The sequence below is a fragment of the Xiphophorus hellerii genome, chromosome 22 (genome assembly GCF_003331165.1).
Source record: "Xiphophorus hellerii strain 12219 chromosome 22, Xiphophorus_hellerii-4.1, whole genome shotgun sequence".
Lineage (NCBI taxonomy): Eukaryota > Metazoa > Chordata > Actinopteri > Cyprinodontiformes > Poeciliidae > Xiphophorus > Xiphophorus hellerii.
This window is the reverse complement of record NC_045693.1, coordinates 27,551,138-27,564,892: the sequence shown is the minus strand read 5'-3', so window position 1 is coordinate 27,564,892 and position 13,755 is coordinate 27,551,138. Positions and strand designations below refer to the sequence as shown.

Sequence of the window (13,755 nt, the reverse complement as noted above, 5' to 3'; positions counted from 1 at the left end):
GTAGAGTTCAGCAGGACTGCAGCTCTTTTGTTGTGGTTTGTTCAAGTTATCTTCAGCAGAGAGTCTGCAGATCAGAAGTAAAAAAGCTCTTTGTTCAGGGACATGTTTTCCACCCGGAGCTGTTTTTTTGGTTTGTTTAAACACAACATATTTGTCTCTTAAATGTGGTATGTAAACTGGTAACATCTTCCTCGGTGGAGGAGTACAGCATATTTGTTGAATCTTGCGACTTTTTGAAAGAATGTTTAGTAAAAATATTTCTAAGTAATATTTTCCTAACTTGGCAGGCCAATGTCATATCACCATGAGTTTGTAAGAAACAAACTAACAGCTAATTAGTTGAGGCCTCTATTTTAGAATATTTAAGCTGTTTTAAGTTTAAACATGAAGCAGAATTCTTGGGGATTAAGTCATAATGAGATCTGAAGAAGTAAAGGACTGTATGAGCTTTAGAGCCTCAGCAAATGATGGTAAAGTGTACTTCGTGATCTAACCACATGGATTTATGCAGGTAGCAGCCTCTGCTAACGTACCTTAACAGAGTGACATAAATCCTGTTCGGCAAAAAAAACAAAAAAAACGTAGCAATGGCAAACGAGTAGATGTTTAATATCCGCTAATTACACCACGGATATGAACAGAGTCAGATTTGGTTTTTAATCACAAAGAACAGTTGGCTAGCCGTTAGTCTTCTACCTCAATATTCAGTTCTCGACAACATAAGACGATATGACTACTACTGTAAATGATAAATACTTTACCCTGGATAATTTCAGGAGTACTTCTCAAGTAAAATCTTTAGTCATTTCAAATAAGTCAAATGTCAGAGAAAAAATTTAAGAAATTAGTAAGAAAGCAAAATATATATTTCATAAGAATAATGAAACATAAAAGTTTGTTTGACTAGTAATCTCATACCTTTTTGTAAGATATCATTCAGCTGACCGGCAGTGTGCAGTAATTATTGGAGGTGCACCAATTGGAGTCTTTTGGCCAGCCACAGATCTTTAAAAAGCCTGACTCTGTTTTTGGCTGATGTTGATTTTTTTGTTTTGTCTGAAAAGTTGATAAATATAGAAACAAAGTTGCCAAGTTGTCAACGTTGGAGTGAGTATTGTAGGAGAAGTGTCAGTCAGTGCTCTCTCACTGCAGAGTGAAATGGGACATAAAGAACGTATCAGCCAACCGTTGACCTCCCAAAACTAAGCAGATCGGGCCAATTTATCAGTACTTTCCTATCATTATGGGGACTTCAAACCCTTGGAATGGTATGATGGAAAATTTGAGCAGTTTTAAAATTGTCGTTTGTTGGTTGGCCTCAATATTGCCTACCACTTAATGCACACTGCTGAACCAGTTTGTTATATCTTCAGGCTCCTGATTAACTGAAAGAAGAAGCGGCTCTTTGACAACTTCTCCAGCTTCATTTTTAAGTAATCAGGCTACAGGGTTTCCCCCAGAAAACTTGCTAAGCCTGGTGGTCGAGACGCCGAGGTGGTTCACCGTGTTTTTGTAGTAAAAGATGTTAAGTAGACAGGAAATCTAATATTACTGTGTAATTATATGTTAATTCTCAACTTGACATTTTATACAGGAAAACATTACCAGTGAAACAGTATTTAAATCCACAACTAGTCTCAAAAACAACAAATCAAAAAATACAATTAAAATGAATATCAATTATTTGCCCTTCTGTTTAATCCAAATTACGTCAGCGGCTTCATAAGGCCCCTCAGGGCTTCAGGAGCCCATAAATGATAATATTTTAACACAGACCAAAGCTACATAAATGTAACATTCGTTTATTGAGATTATAAAAGCTGCTAAATTTGATTTAATAGTTTCAGCATACATAGATTAAAAGATTGTAAATTGCTTAACATTTAAATGTTAGATTTTAAGGAGCTGGTAAGTTTACTTTGTAAACGTTCAAAGAACAATATTCATAGAATGTTTTGTTACCATATCTACAATCTGATGCTGTGAGTTTATCTTTGGGTTTGAGCTCTGTTTGTTCACAAATGTAAATTAGTAAACTTACTTAACACAAAAGCTCCTAAGTCAAAATCTGCTCCAGACCTCATACAGCCTTGGACCGGCCCTGCATGAGAGTTAAATCTGAGATGTGCAAGAAACGGAGAATTAATTATTGCTTCTAATGTGGCTTTAGTAGCTCTTCCATTTACTGTTTGTTGAATTTTTAATAAGCTCACAGTAACTGTTTTGTTTGCTCGAGTTTATGGGACGAGTTTTTCTGATCTCCGCGCGGCCGTGCGCATCAACTCTGGCTGACTTAGTGGATAAAGCATTTAATATGATTTGGTGCATCATGTAGCCTAAAAAATGATACTAAAAGAATAATATAATTATATAAAACCAGATTGATGGGTGACTACGAGGACAACGTAAAAGCTCCTCACCTGGCTGAACCTGCCTGATGAGGTTAGCGCTGGTAACCGGCCCCCTTTCAGGTTTGTTTATGTACGTGTTCGCCAACAGTGAACACATACATAAATTGCTTATAATCATCTCAACAAGCTGGGGAGCGTGCTGAGATGTAAACACCTCAATTATTTGTTCACAAAGATAAATCATTCTCATCCTCAGCGCGCACGTCTGAAAGCGCCACTACAAGTTATTCCTGCGGCCCACATTGAGCTGCAATCAGAGCTAACACGGTGGGGTTTAAATTCTTACATTAATTTGGAGTTCGCCAAAGAACAACAATTCCACACATGTGGTTGATGTAAATATCCATACAGGTCATCCTGTGTCCAGTCTGCGCGATCCGCGCTGATATCAAGCAGTTTTGATTGGTCCGCTCTCCCGGCTTTAAATGCATAAGTTATGAATTTTATAAATAAATTTGCTCTGCCAGTGAAACACTCAGAGCAACAGAGACACTTGCAATCCGAATAAAATATGAAATAAAATAAAATAATTTTTTGTATTTTTTATTATTATTAATTTTTCTAAAAACAAAAGTAAATATCGTTTGGCCTGGCAGGGGGCTAGTAAAGCATGGCTGGCCGCTAGGCTTATGGGGGGAACTGGGGGGAATCCTGGGCTAAATTCCATGGAGCATTCTACGTGTCCCATTGGTAACTGCTGTTGTTACGTAAATGTGCTGGAGCTCCCACGCAGATTGCTGCTTGTCTGGAAAAGATGAAGTGGGGTAAACCGAGCAGGGTGAAGTCATGTTTGCCATCACTCCCCACCGCTCGCTCTGCTGCTTGGCCTTTTTCTGACTGCTGTCGCACTCCATCTTACCAGATGCATGCGCTACAGGCTCATAAAACCATACTCATCACTCATGAAGGTGAACACTTGAGGGAGGCCAGAAATGTTTGTGTAATCTCCTAATATGTCGAAGTTGGGATGCGGTAGCATCTGGATTGTTTGTCTGTCTGAGTTTTCACCTCAGACTGGGAACGGTTTTCATAACAGAGACAAAAACAGAGAGAAAAATGGATCTGCATTTTTAAAAATTCACAGAGATCTATTTACTGGCATGTTTGCTTGGGTGAAAACAGAGCGTGAATGCATATTTTTATGCATTAACATAAAAATATGTGACTGCAAGCCTTGTGTATGATCCAAGGCTGAATGAGGCCTTAGAGCAACACTGAATTAAGCAGAGGAAATGATAATAATCACTCTAATGTTCATCTTCAAGTGGCTTTTCATTCTCAAAGTAATCTTTTTTTTAAATTCAAATCGTCTTCTCTTCATACTAGTTTCCTCTCAGTGGAACATCTGCTCGGCGTCCTTGTTGCTGGACTCCAAACACGTTTATTCATGTATGTTTCCAAAGTTCAACTTTTGCTTCAATATGTGTTTCTCAGTCAGAATCAAACGGTGACTAAAAACAAACACAGGATCCACAACGGAGACGTCTACTTCCTGTTTGTGTCTGTATAATAATAAAGACTTCAAGCGTTATAGATGACATTCATTAGTCAACAAATTCCTTTAACGTGATGAGGAAAATGACATGTCATACGATAAAATACTTACAGTCTATTTTCAGCACTCGAATTCTGTCTTTTTCCTCGGTTTGTGAAACTTTGATCCCCCTGGGAACCTGGCAAACCGCCGCCGACACTGAAGGACTTCTTTCTCATGCCGAGTGACGCGTAGTGAGTTTGGAGCGAGATGTACAAATACATAAACCCAACACAGAAGCTTTTTTTTTACACTTTTAGCCTTAATTGAAATATTTATTTGTTTTAAAAACTTTTAGTTATGGTTTCATAAATTCCATACTGTTCAAGAATATGATGGCAAGAAAAACAAAGGATTTTTAAAATAATGTCAAAAGTTTTTTTATTATTATTATTTTTCGTGTTTTTCTGGACTGATCTCATTTTAACAAATTAAAAATGAAAGTTGTGTATGATCTTTGCTTTATTTGTATATGGAGTCTATGGTTCTATCCGTCTCCATGAATATCTCCATTTCTGTTTCGTAATTTTTAAAAGTCTGCTTCATTGTGCCAAAGTAAGTGCTTTAAATTTCCTATTTATTTATTGTTTTTTCTTGGGTTTTATTTTGAATATTTAAAACATCTTCCATTTCCAGTGTGAAGTGTTCATTACTAAATTAATGTCTATTGGTCTTGAGAGGGTGACCTTATGACGTTATCAGTTTATTACTTGAAAATGGTCTCAATATAAAACTATTATCATTTATCACAATAAATAATTTATTGTCTATCAAAATTAGTTATTGTGACAGGCCTCTGGGTTATTTAGCTGAAGAAGAGAAACAGTGTCAGTTTGTATGGTCGACTTTTTGTCACTGTGTTGAAAAGATAAAAATTGTATCGGATATCGACCCAAATGTTCATAGCTGTGCATTCTTAATTGAAACAGCCAATTTGTAAGTTCTGTAATGTTGACCCTTAAAAATTTTGAAATTATAGAATAGAATAGAATTCAACTTTATTGTCATTGCACTGTCACAAGTACAAGCAACGAGATGTAGTTTGCATCTATCCAGAAGTGCTCTACAAGATATAAATATTTATTTACAGATGTACAAGACTATGTATGTATGGACTATAAGGGTGCTGAAAACAAATTCATGGATCAGTCATGTGAAGATCTATCCTATTATCCTATTATCTTCTGAGGCACGTCACTAGGTGGAGTGTTTCCCTGCAAAATGTTGACCTGTGAAGTGTCAGGCTGGATCCAACTGAAGTAGTTCCTAAATGACTCAACCTCAAAAACAAAAAAGTTGCTTGACACTAGGAGTACTAGGTTTTTGATTTCTCCCCAGACTTACTGAAACAGGGCCAAAAGACCCTGAGTCCAAACTGACGACTCTGATGGCTCAAATTAGCATTCTTCTTCAATTGTAAATGTGGCCGTTGACCGTCAGGCCAGAAGGTAGGAATGTGAATAATCCATGTTGGGGGTGGGTATCTATGATACCTACAACTAGTCAGTTTAGTTTTGAAGCATACATGAAGTGTTTTTGGAGAGATGTGACCTTTTGCAGCTGATCCATGATGTTGTGCTGCATTATCCAGGTCATTTTGCCAAATGTACATAGAGTTTGCAAAACATACAATCTGTTTCAAAAAATATGCAAAGGTTTTTCTAAAAGAAATTAGTAATGTTTCTCTTTGAAATAAAGCTAAGAGGGTATAAAATGACAGTTTAGAAATAAACTAACCAAATTAATTGTGTTGATCCACCTCAAAAAAATCATGCAAAAAGTGTAAGCAAAAGAAATCTGGGAGACTTTGCACATGCAAATTTGCATGCAGCCTTTTGTGCTGTGGAGGATAAATAGGTGACTGCTTCACCTATTTAGTTCACAAGAACTAATGGCATTTATTTCAGTCATAATCTTGCGGGGGGTGACCAAGGTTCCATCACTATGTGACAGCTGGTCAGCAAACCTGGCAAACATGGAAACATTTATCAGGCATGCATTGGGGTGCAGGAGAGACAGGTGGACTTCCTGGTTGAGCTTGCAAAAGAGTTCGGTAACTCTCATGTGAGTGAGAAGAAGGCACACAAGGAGAAACTGCTTCGGCAACAACCTTCCACACCCAGCTCAGGCAAAAGGGCGAAGTGTCAGGTCAACCATCGATGCAGGATGCGTGTCCTGAGGCCGAAACATCATCAGTGACCCCTCACACCCCCACCATGGACTGTTCTCCCTGCTGCCCTCTGGAAAGAGGTTCCGCAGCATCCGGTGCAGGTCCACCTGGTTCCGAAACAGCTTTTTCCCACTTGCCATCAGACTGCTGAACTCTTAACTGGACTGCACTCAAAAACTGGTCTCCACTTTATACCTTGCACATGTACAGAGCTAAATAACTTCTATTTTACTGTCAGTCCTGCACTTTATATTTTATATTTAGATTTATATTCATATTTTATACTGTATTTTATTTTACTCACAACATTGGAACCTCAAACATTGTCCTGAGCCGTATGCAACGAAATTTCGTTCTGTATACACCCTGTGCATTGAAAATGACAACAAAGTCAGTCTAAATCGAAGTCGAAGTCTAAGGAACAATTGTGCAACTGTGAGATGCGTTGAGGCCATTACCAGGGTACTTATAAGATAATGGCCTTATTTACAGAACAAAAGCACCTGCTAGATAAAATCCTTCAGGTCATTTGGCCTGTCTCTAGACTGAATAGGTATATGTCAAAATGGACTAACTCCAGCAGTAAAAGCATACTGACAACCAGAAATGATTTTCATGTTATCACCTGTAAGGTAACCTGGTGGATTGGCATGGTTCTATGGAAACCATGAGAGTCCGTATGACTGATGCTGCAGTGAACACTCTGAAGGCGACATTTTGTGTTGATGCCTGTTGAATTACATGGCCTTCTTTACACTGAATCTAGCCTGCAGCAGTGTTCAAACTGGAAATCCTCCAAACAGTGAGTTTATTTAGGCTCGATTTTTGCTAAATGGTGCTAACGAGTCAGAAGTCTGTAACCATCAACAGAAAGCAACTTTATGAATGATGCAGGCAGACATTAAAACTTTGAAGTGGACTGTCACAGACTAATAGTTTATTTTAACCTGCCTTCTTCCTGTGTGTGTGTTTGTGGCACAGGAGCAGCTCAGAGCGGCGTAAGGAGAAGTCACGTGATGCGGCACGCTGCAGGCGCAGCAAAGAGACAGAGGTGTTCTACGAGCTGGCCCACCAGCTGCCACTGCCTCACAGCGTCAGCTCCCACCTGGACAAGGCCTCCATCATGAGGCTGGCCATAAGCTTCCTGCGCACACGCAAGCTGCTCACCACAAGTACATTCACACAAACTACTGCTACATGCATTTATATATGCAAACAGGTGGAAGTTGCAGAAAGGGAAAAATGCAAATGGCGAGCACGCCCTGGCTACAGGCTTATTGTATGCAACTTATTGTCAACCCTCGTTGGAAGGCTCCTCCTGATCCTCCTCTATTTGTCTTTGTAAGATTAGAACCTAAGGAAATTCAACAAAAGCAGCAGACTTATTGTTCTTCTGCTTTTGGTGTCTCAGAACAAGATCTTAGGGAAAACAAATTAAACAACTTGCAACGTCATTGGTCGATGTCATTGGGTTTTTTTTTTTTTTTTTTTAAGGTTTGTTTTTCTCTAACTGTTACAAAAGCCTTTGTGAGCTCAGCTCAACAGTGGGAAGCTAGGCTTCAGTCTGCGACGCTCAAAGGAAATGAAAAGTTCAATTGTTTATTTAAAGTTAAATCTGCTGTTGGTTTCTTAAGGACTTTAGTTGGAAAGGTTTGAACAGATTGGGATAATTGTTATTCCTTCGTTTGGGTACAAGAAAGAGAAAAGAACAATTGAAAACTGAGTTTGGTACCATAATAAAAATTAAAAGTCTTTAGAATTAATCACTCTATGAAAAAAACGAATGTCATCATAAGTGAGCAAATTTACATGTTTCTTCTCTGAATTTATTAAACTTTTCTCTAAATTCAGTTACCTATATGTGAAGGGATTTTCCCCAATTTAGTATATGATTAAAAACTTACAAATATCTTCTTATAGAGTGAACATGAAAACAGAAACATGATTTAAAATCTAAATATTGCATCCTATGGACTCTTTCATATTTGAGTTCTGTAAAGGCAACAATGGAGAAGTTAGCCATTTTGTTTGAGTAAAATAAAATTATATTCGAAGAACTAAATAAATACAGAACAAATTCAGTCATGTAGATTCAGAAATGAAAACACTTTAACATCAGTTTTTACTGCTTCTTCAAAAAATAATCATGCTTCTTGAATGTTTTTTTTCTCTTTGTCTTTATTATGTTTTAAAGTATTCTAGTTACAATTTAACAGAACATTAGCAAACCTAAAAACAAACAAGCAAACAATTAAAACATGAGGACGATGTTATGTTCAGGGTCATCCTTTAGTGAGGGGTGCTTATAAAGTATTAACTCAGAGAGCAGGATACACATTTTTTAGATTTTTTTATCTCCACTTTTTAATTATGCTCTGTTTCACAATGAAGCTCAATAAAATGCACTTAGATCTGCTATTGTATTGTGACACAACATGAAAAATAGTTCACACATTATGAATACGTTTACACTGCAATATCCCAGTTCAACTTTTTGATTTATTGATTAGGTGTTTTTTAATATTTGATATATACTTCCAAGTAAAATTAATTAAAGCTCTTGAAATCGTGTCTCACTGTTGAACAATTTCCACCAATAATACAACCTAAATACTCCATAGACAGTTATATTTAGAGTGATAAATGTTTTTTTTTTTTACATAATTCAGATGCCTTTTTATAGAGAAGTGGTTTCCTGCACTTAATGATGCCGATTTTGTGCAGCTCTAAACAATAACCAGCAGCTCAACAATTCACTCTTATAACAACATGTCAGCAAAACAGGAAATTGTTTTGATTTACACAAAAGCTTAATGTTATCTATGAATCTTTACCGCCATGTTTAATGTGCCATCATTCTGCTCCTATGTGCCTGTCCATGTTCTGTTTGTGTAATGAACTGCTTTGCATTGTGTGCAGAGGATAGAGGCAATGCTTCATTAACAAACAGCCATCGCTGCTTCCCATAATTTGATTTGTACACCTTCATCAATCAAGGAAATCATTTACAGTTCTGTAGTCGTAGATCTGCTAAAACGGAATTACATGACATCCAGAAGGAGTAAAGCACTTTGACATAGAAGTAATGGAGAAATTAGAGAAATTACATTTAATGGAAAGAAATGTTAAAATATTTTAACACCATTATAAATAGCAGACAGAATATATGGTAACTTTTTTTGTGTTATTGTAGCTCAATTTTATTTTACTCCTCAACCCCTGACCTGAGCTTCATGGAGGCTCTGAATAATTACACAAATTTCATTTCTTGGTTTGCTATTTTTAATACAATTTTAAAACACTAAAAAAACCTTCCACATTAACGTAACGGGATATTTGCATGTAAAACTTTGAGGAAAGTGTTCATTTTCATACAATTTGTATTAACACTCAAAAAATAATAGAATCCAGAAATAACATAAAGAAACAGCCACAGCCACCTCATGTATAGCAACTTTTCTAAAATTTTTCTTAGGTTATGCTTTAGCTAATTGACGTTGTAGATTCTTAAAGGGCCTTTCTAAAGAGCTGGCACAATGACACAAATGTGACATAAATGTTTGTCCAAGTTGTCAAGATTAGGATTTGTGTCTAGAATTCTGATAAAATTTTTAATTCAGTACAATTTGGAATAAGATTATAGCAAAAACTTTGTAAAAATGAAGTGCTGTGAATACTTTCCAGATGCAAAGCATCACAGCTGTAACCCTCCACTTGTGAAAGCAAATCTGTTGGGTTCAGCTTGGTACTCTGACAGTAATTCTGAGTGCTACACTGCCGACAGGACACAAATAAAAATAAATTAATAAAGAGATCTCGTACCTGCTTTTGAACCCTCTGCTGGCAACCAAACATCAGGGCGCCACGCAAAACTTGAAGTTTAAATTACAACGCAATCTAAGCATCTTAATTTGAATTTCCTGAAATTCAAGTTAAATCACTACATTGATTGCAGGAATTTTTGTAAAGGAGGAGAAGGAGGAGGTGCGGAGAGAGAGGTGAGAAGGAGGAAAGACGAGAAAGAGGAGGAGCGAAGGCGATGAGGGTAGGAAGAAGTGTGAGAAGGCAGGACAGAGCAGGGAGATCCATCCGATGCAGCTGCTGATAGCGCTATCGGGCCGCTCTGATTGCTGCTGATGAGGGCAGATACCGGAGTGGAAGCAGAGCTCTGCCCATCGTTCGGCTGCTGCTGGCGGTATCCCCGCTAGCCATAACAGCAGACCGCCGTGGCGCCAAACGAGCCGCGCGCGCTGCTACATCCGCGGCTGTCTGTGCTGCGTGTGCAGAGAAAACACCTGGTTACATAACATGAATGCGAGATGAAGCACTTTGATGAGGAGGAGCTTTTTGGCTGACCGGGCTTACACAGGGAACCTGTTTGAAATAAAGTCTTTAACATTTTTTACGTTTTAGTTGAAAGTTTTATCCAAATGAATAATAATAATAATAATAATAATAATAATAATAATTGCATAAAATAATATGTTTCTAAAGTAAATTTAACCACTTCTATTTACCGGTATATAAAAAATAAATCGGAATCTGTTTCAACAAATCAACACTATCAGTAGCTGTGTTTCCATTGACCATACCACTGCACAACATTTCACAAATAAATTTGCCTTATGGAAACACGGTACTTTTGAAAAAACTTGTCTAGAAAATGTTTTGGCGCTAGGATGAGGTGTTCACACGGGTCACATGAACAGCACCAGAGGTTGCCACGGTGCAAACCACGAAGAAGATGACAGGAAGTACCGTAGTTGGAGGATGACAGCGGCTTGTTTTATAATGACTTATTGCATAATCAAATGTAGTCATGGGAGCTTTTTATTGCGTTTCTTATTTAATGGAAACACCAAAATTGTGAAATTGTGCTTTTTTTTATATTTGTGGAATGTTGACAAAGTTTTGCACACATTTGTAATGTAAACACAGCTAGTGGTCAAACTTATTGCCTCTTTTCAGAAGCGAGCAAACCGGCCATGCTGTGTTTTTTTTCTACTTAACAGATTTGCTTTTTTCTTAATTTAATTGGACAGGATATACATCACATTATGTGCGCAAGCATTTTGAAATGATTTATCATTGCTTCATTTTTAAACCAGATAAAGATATACAAAAATATACTTTTATCAATTTTCTGTAATTTATTGCACTTCCCATCTTTTTAAGGATTTTTAGTATGTCTTTCTGTCTTTGGTGTGAAATCCAGAAATATGAGCCTGAGTCCCCTCAGCCCATACCAGAGAGCAGATGATGTTACCATGATGATTTTGTCGGGAGTTAGCTACACACCCTCAACTTGGTCCTTTCATATTTTCTGTCATATTCTGCTTCGTGTTACACAATCTAAACACAATCTCCTTCCTATCAACGTACTCTGCACACGGCAGCAGCACAAACGTCATGAAAGAAGGAGGAATTATCCGTTCTGCAGCTGCGTGTCAGACTCTGCTCTGCAGCCCATTATTTTCAAACGAGGTCAGTTACGCAACCGAAAAACAGAGCAGAGAAAAAAGTGCAGCTCGGTCCAAATGACTGGTAATCACGGCTAAGTACAGTATGTAGGCCAAAGGTGGCACTTACTTTTTGGACCAGGATCCCAAAGAACTCTGCTGCAATTTTGGGGGCCCATGGGAAAAGCTCCAGGCTCCTGTGGGAGTTCTGCACGAACCGGGCCTGGATCCAAACTCAATCCCCAGGCCTCACCGGGAGCCTTGGGAACGGCTCCCCTCTTATCTCAGGGAAGCACAGAGGAGGAACTGCGAGCTTCCCACCCTCCACCCCACCAACTACTGGGCTTTGTTCAGCTTGAAGCTGCTGTCCAAGCACGCACACACACATGCACAGCTGTGCTAGAAGTGCTTTTTTTTATATTAATTATCTTTGGACGGAGACCTCAAGGACAGACCGGAGTCTCTCTGTGTAAATGTTTGGACACTGTGCTGCGCTGTGTATTTGAAAGTAATTGCTTAATATGTTATCTTTTCAAGTCTGGACGATCTCTATTTGGTTGCAAAAGGGGAAACAAGCCTATTGCTGAGATTTACGCTGATGCCAGTTCTAACATCAGCAACCAGTGACAGAAACAATCTCTTCTCCGCTCCCAGGCCACAGCCGCTGTGACGCCGAGGAGGACAGGCTCATGGACAATCTGTACCTGAAGTCTCTGGAGGGCTTCGTCACAGTGGTAACGTCAGATGGCGACATGATCTTCCTGTCCGAGAACATCAACAAATTCATGGGCCTCACGCAGGTACACAAGTTCTGTGAGAGAACGGCATTTTGCTGAATCAGACTGAAACAGAAAATGAAGCATTATTAGAAGAAAGAGATACAAATACTAATGTCCCACTCACAATTTATTTATTTTTGTTTCCAATTTGACTAAATTAGGGTTAAGCATTTGCAAAAACAAGCGTTCCATTCTATAAACACTAAAGTTAAGTTTCTGTGGAACAGTCCTGCTTTGTTGCTTTCATAAAAGGTTATTTTTATTTTTTCTTTATTTTAATTAAGAAAGCTGCTATTAAGCTTTATCACTTGCTTCTAAAGCCATGTCTGATTGAGCAGATACATCTACAGTCTCTAATTAACTCCCTTCGAAATCCTGCTGACCACATTTCAATATGAGGCAGTTAGCTTAAATGGTTATGCTAACATTAGCATATTTGCTCTTGGTTTTGATTTGACTTGATCATTCTTCACTTCATTTCACTGTGGTTTAAGGTAATAACATGCAGCAAAAATGTGTAGAAAAGTATTTATTGTTATTATTGAACTTGCAAAATGCAGCTGCACAGATTACTAGCTAGCGTTGTAGCTGCAACTGGCATAAAATCAGTCTGTACAACTACATCGGGGATTAGTTTGTTTAGTCTGACTAATTATTTAAAATGCATTAAGAATAACAGTCAGAAAGTGTATCAATATGAATAATTAAGACAAAACTAAAAAGCAGAAAAACCTTTATTATATTTTTGCTTAAAATTTCTCCAATGACTGTATATATGTTTTTTTGCGGTTATGTATTACTATTATTTTAATAGAGAATATTAACTCAGGCAAACAGAAGACTTTCACGGAAGGTGTCGCATAAGCCCACTCCGTTTGTGTGAAGTACTTGTGAGGTCGGCTCTGTGTGTGGTATACACAGGACAGTTTCAGCTCTAAACATTTCTCTTCTTTTTTTGGCAAACACTTTAAAACTGAATCATCCAAGAAAGGAAGTTCATTGTGTGACTGTTTTGGTGCAAACAAGCCAGGTATCTGGAGGTGACTTTTTTTTTTTTTTTGCTCCTCACTCTAATCATCACCCAGTTCTTCCAGTGTGTTTATTACAAAATAAATCACTACTGGTAGCTAATGAGAACAGCTGGTGACATTATTTATGTTGACCTAGAGTGCTTATTAGCCCAGTGACAAGATGGCTTATAATAATGAATATCTGCGGACCACATCCAAATTTGTAAATTAGTGCAATGCCTCCATTCTTTCTTGCATGACTGCTGTTTAATTAGTGTGAGTTGCTAATAAAACAGCACTAAGTAAATAGTATTGTGAAAGTGTAGGCATGTTCATACTCATAGGTTCTTAGAGTCTTATCCTGACATAAAGTAAGTATTTTACCAAGAAGC

General features: G+C 37.8%; 1 protein-coding gene and 1 long non-coding RNA gene across 2 annotated transcripts in view; one reads left to right on the top strand and one right to left on the bottom strand.

Moving 5' to 3' along the window:
- Nucleotides 1-13,755, top strand: part of LOC116712858 (endothelial PAS domain-containing protein 1-like) — an 83,786-nt gene that overhangs the window by 30,615 nt on the left and 39,416 nt on the right. The window contains 2 exon segments of the mRNA XM_032552700.1: nucleotides 7,097-7,287; nucleotides 12,229-12,374. Coding sequence (XP_032408591.1) covers nucleotides 7,097-7,287; nucleotides 12,229-12,374 — 337 coding nt within the window.
- On the bottom strand, nucleotides 8,274-11,856 carry LOC116712866 (uncharacterized). The gene is made up of 2 exons (XR_004337706.1): nucleotides 11,705-11,856; nucleotides 8,274-10,389 (listed from the first exon to the last, which is right to left on the bottom strand). It is a non-coding gene; the product is annotated as an uncharacterized LOC116712866 (long non-coding RNA).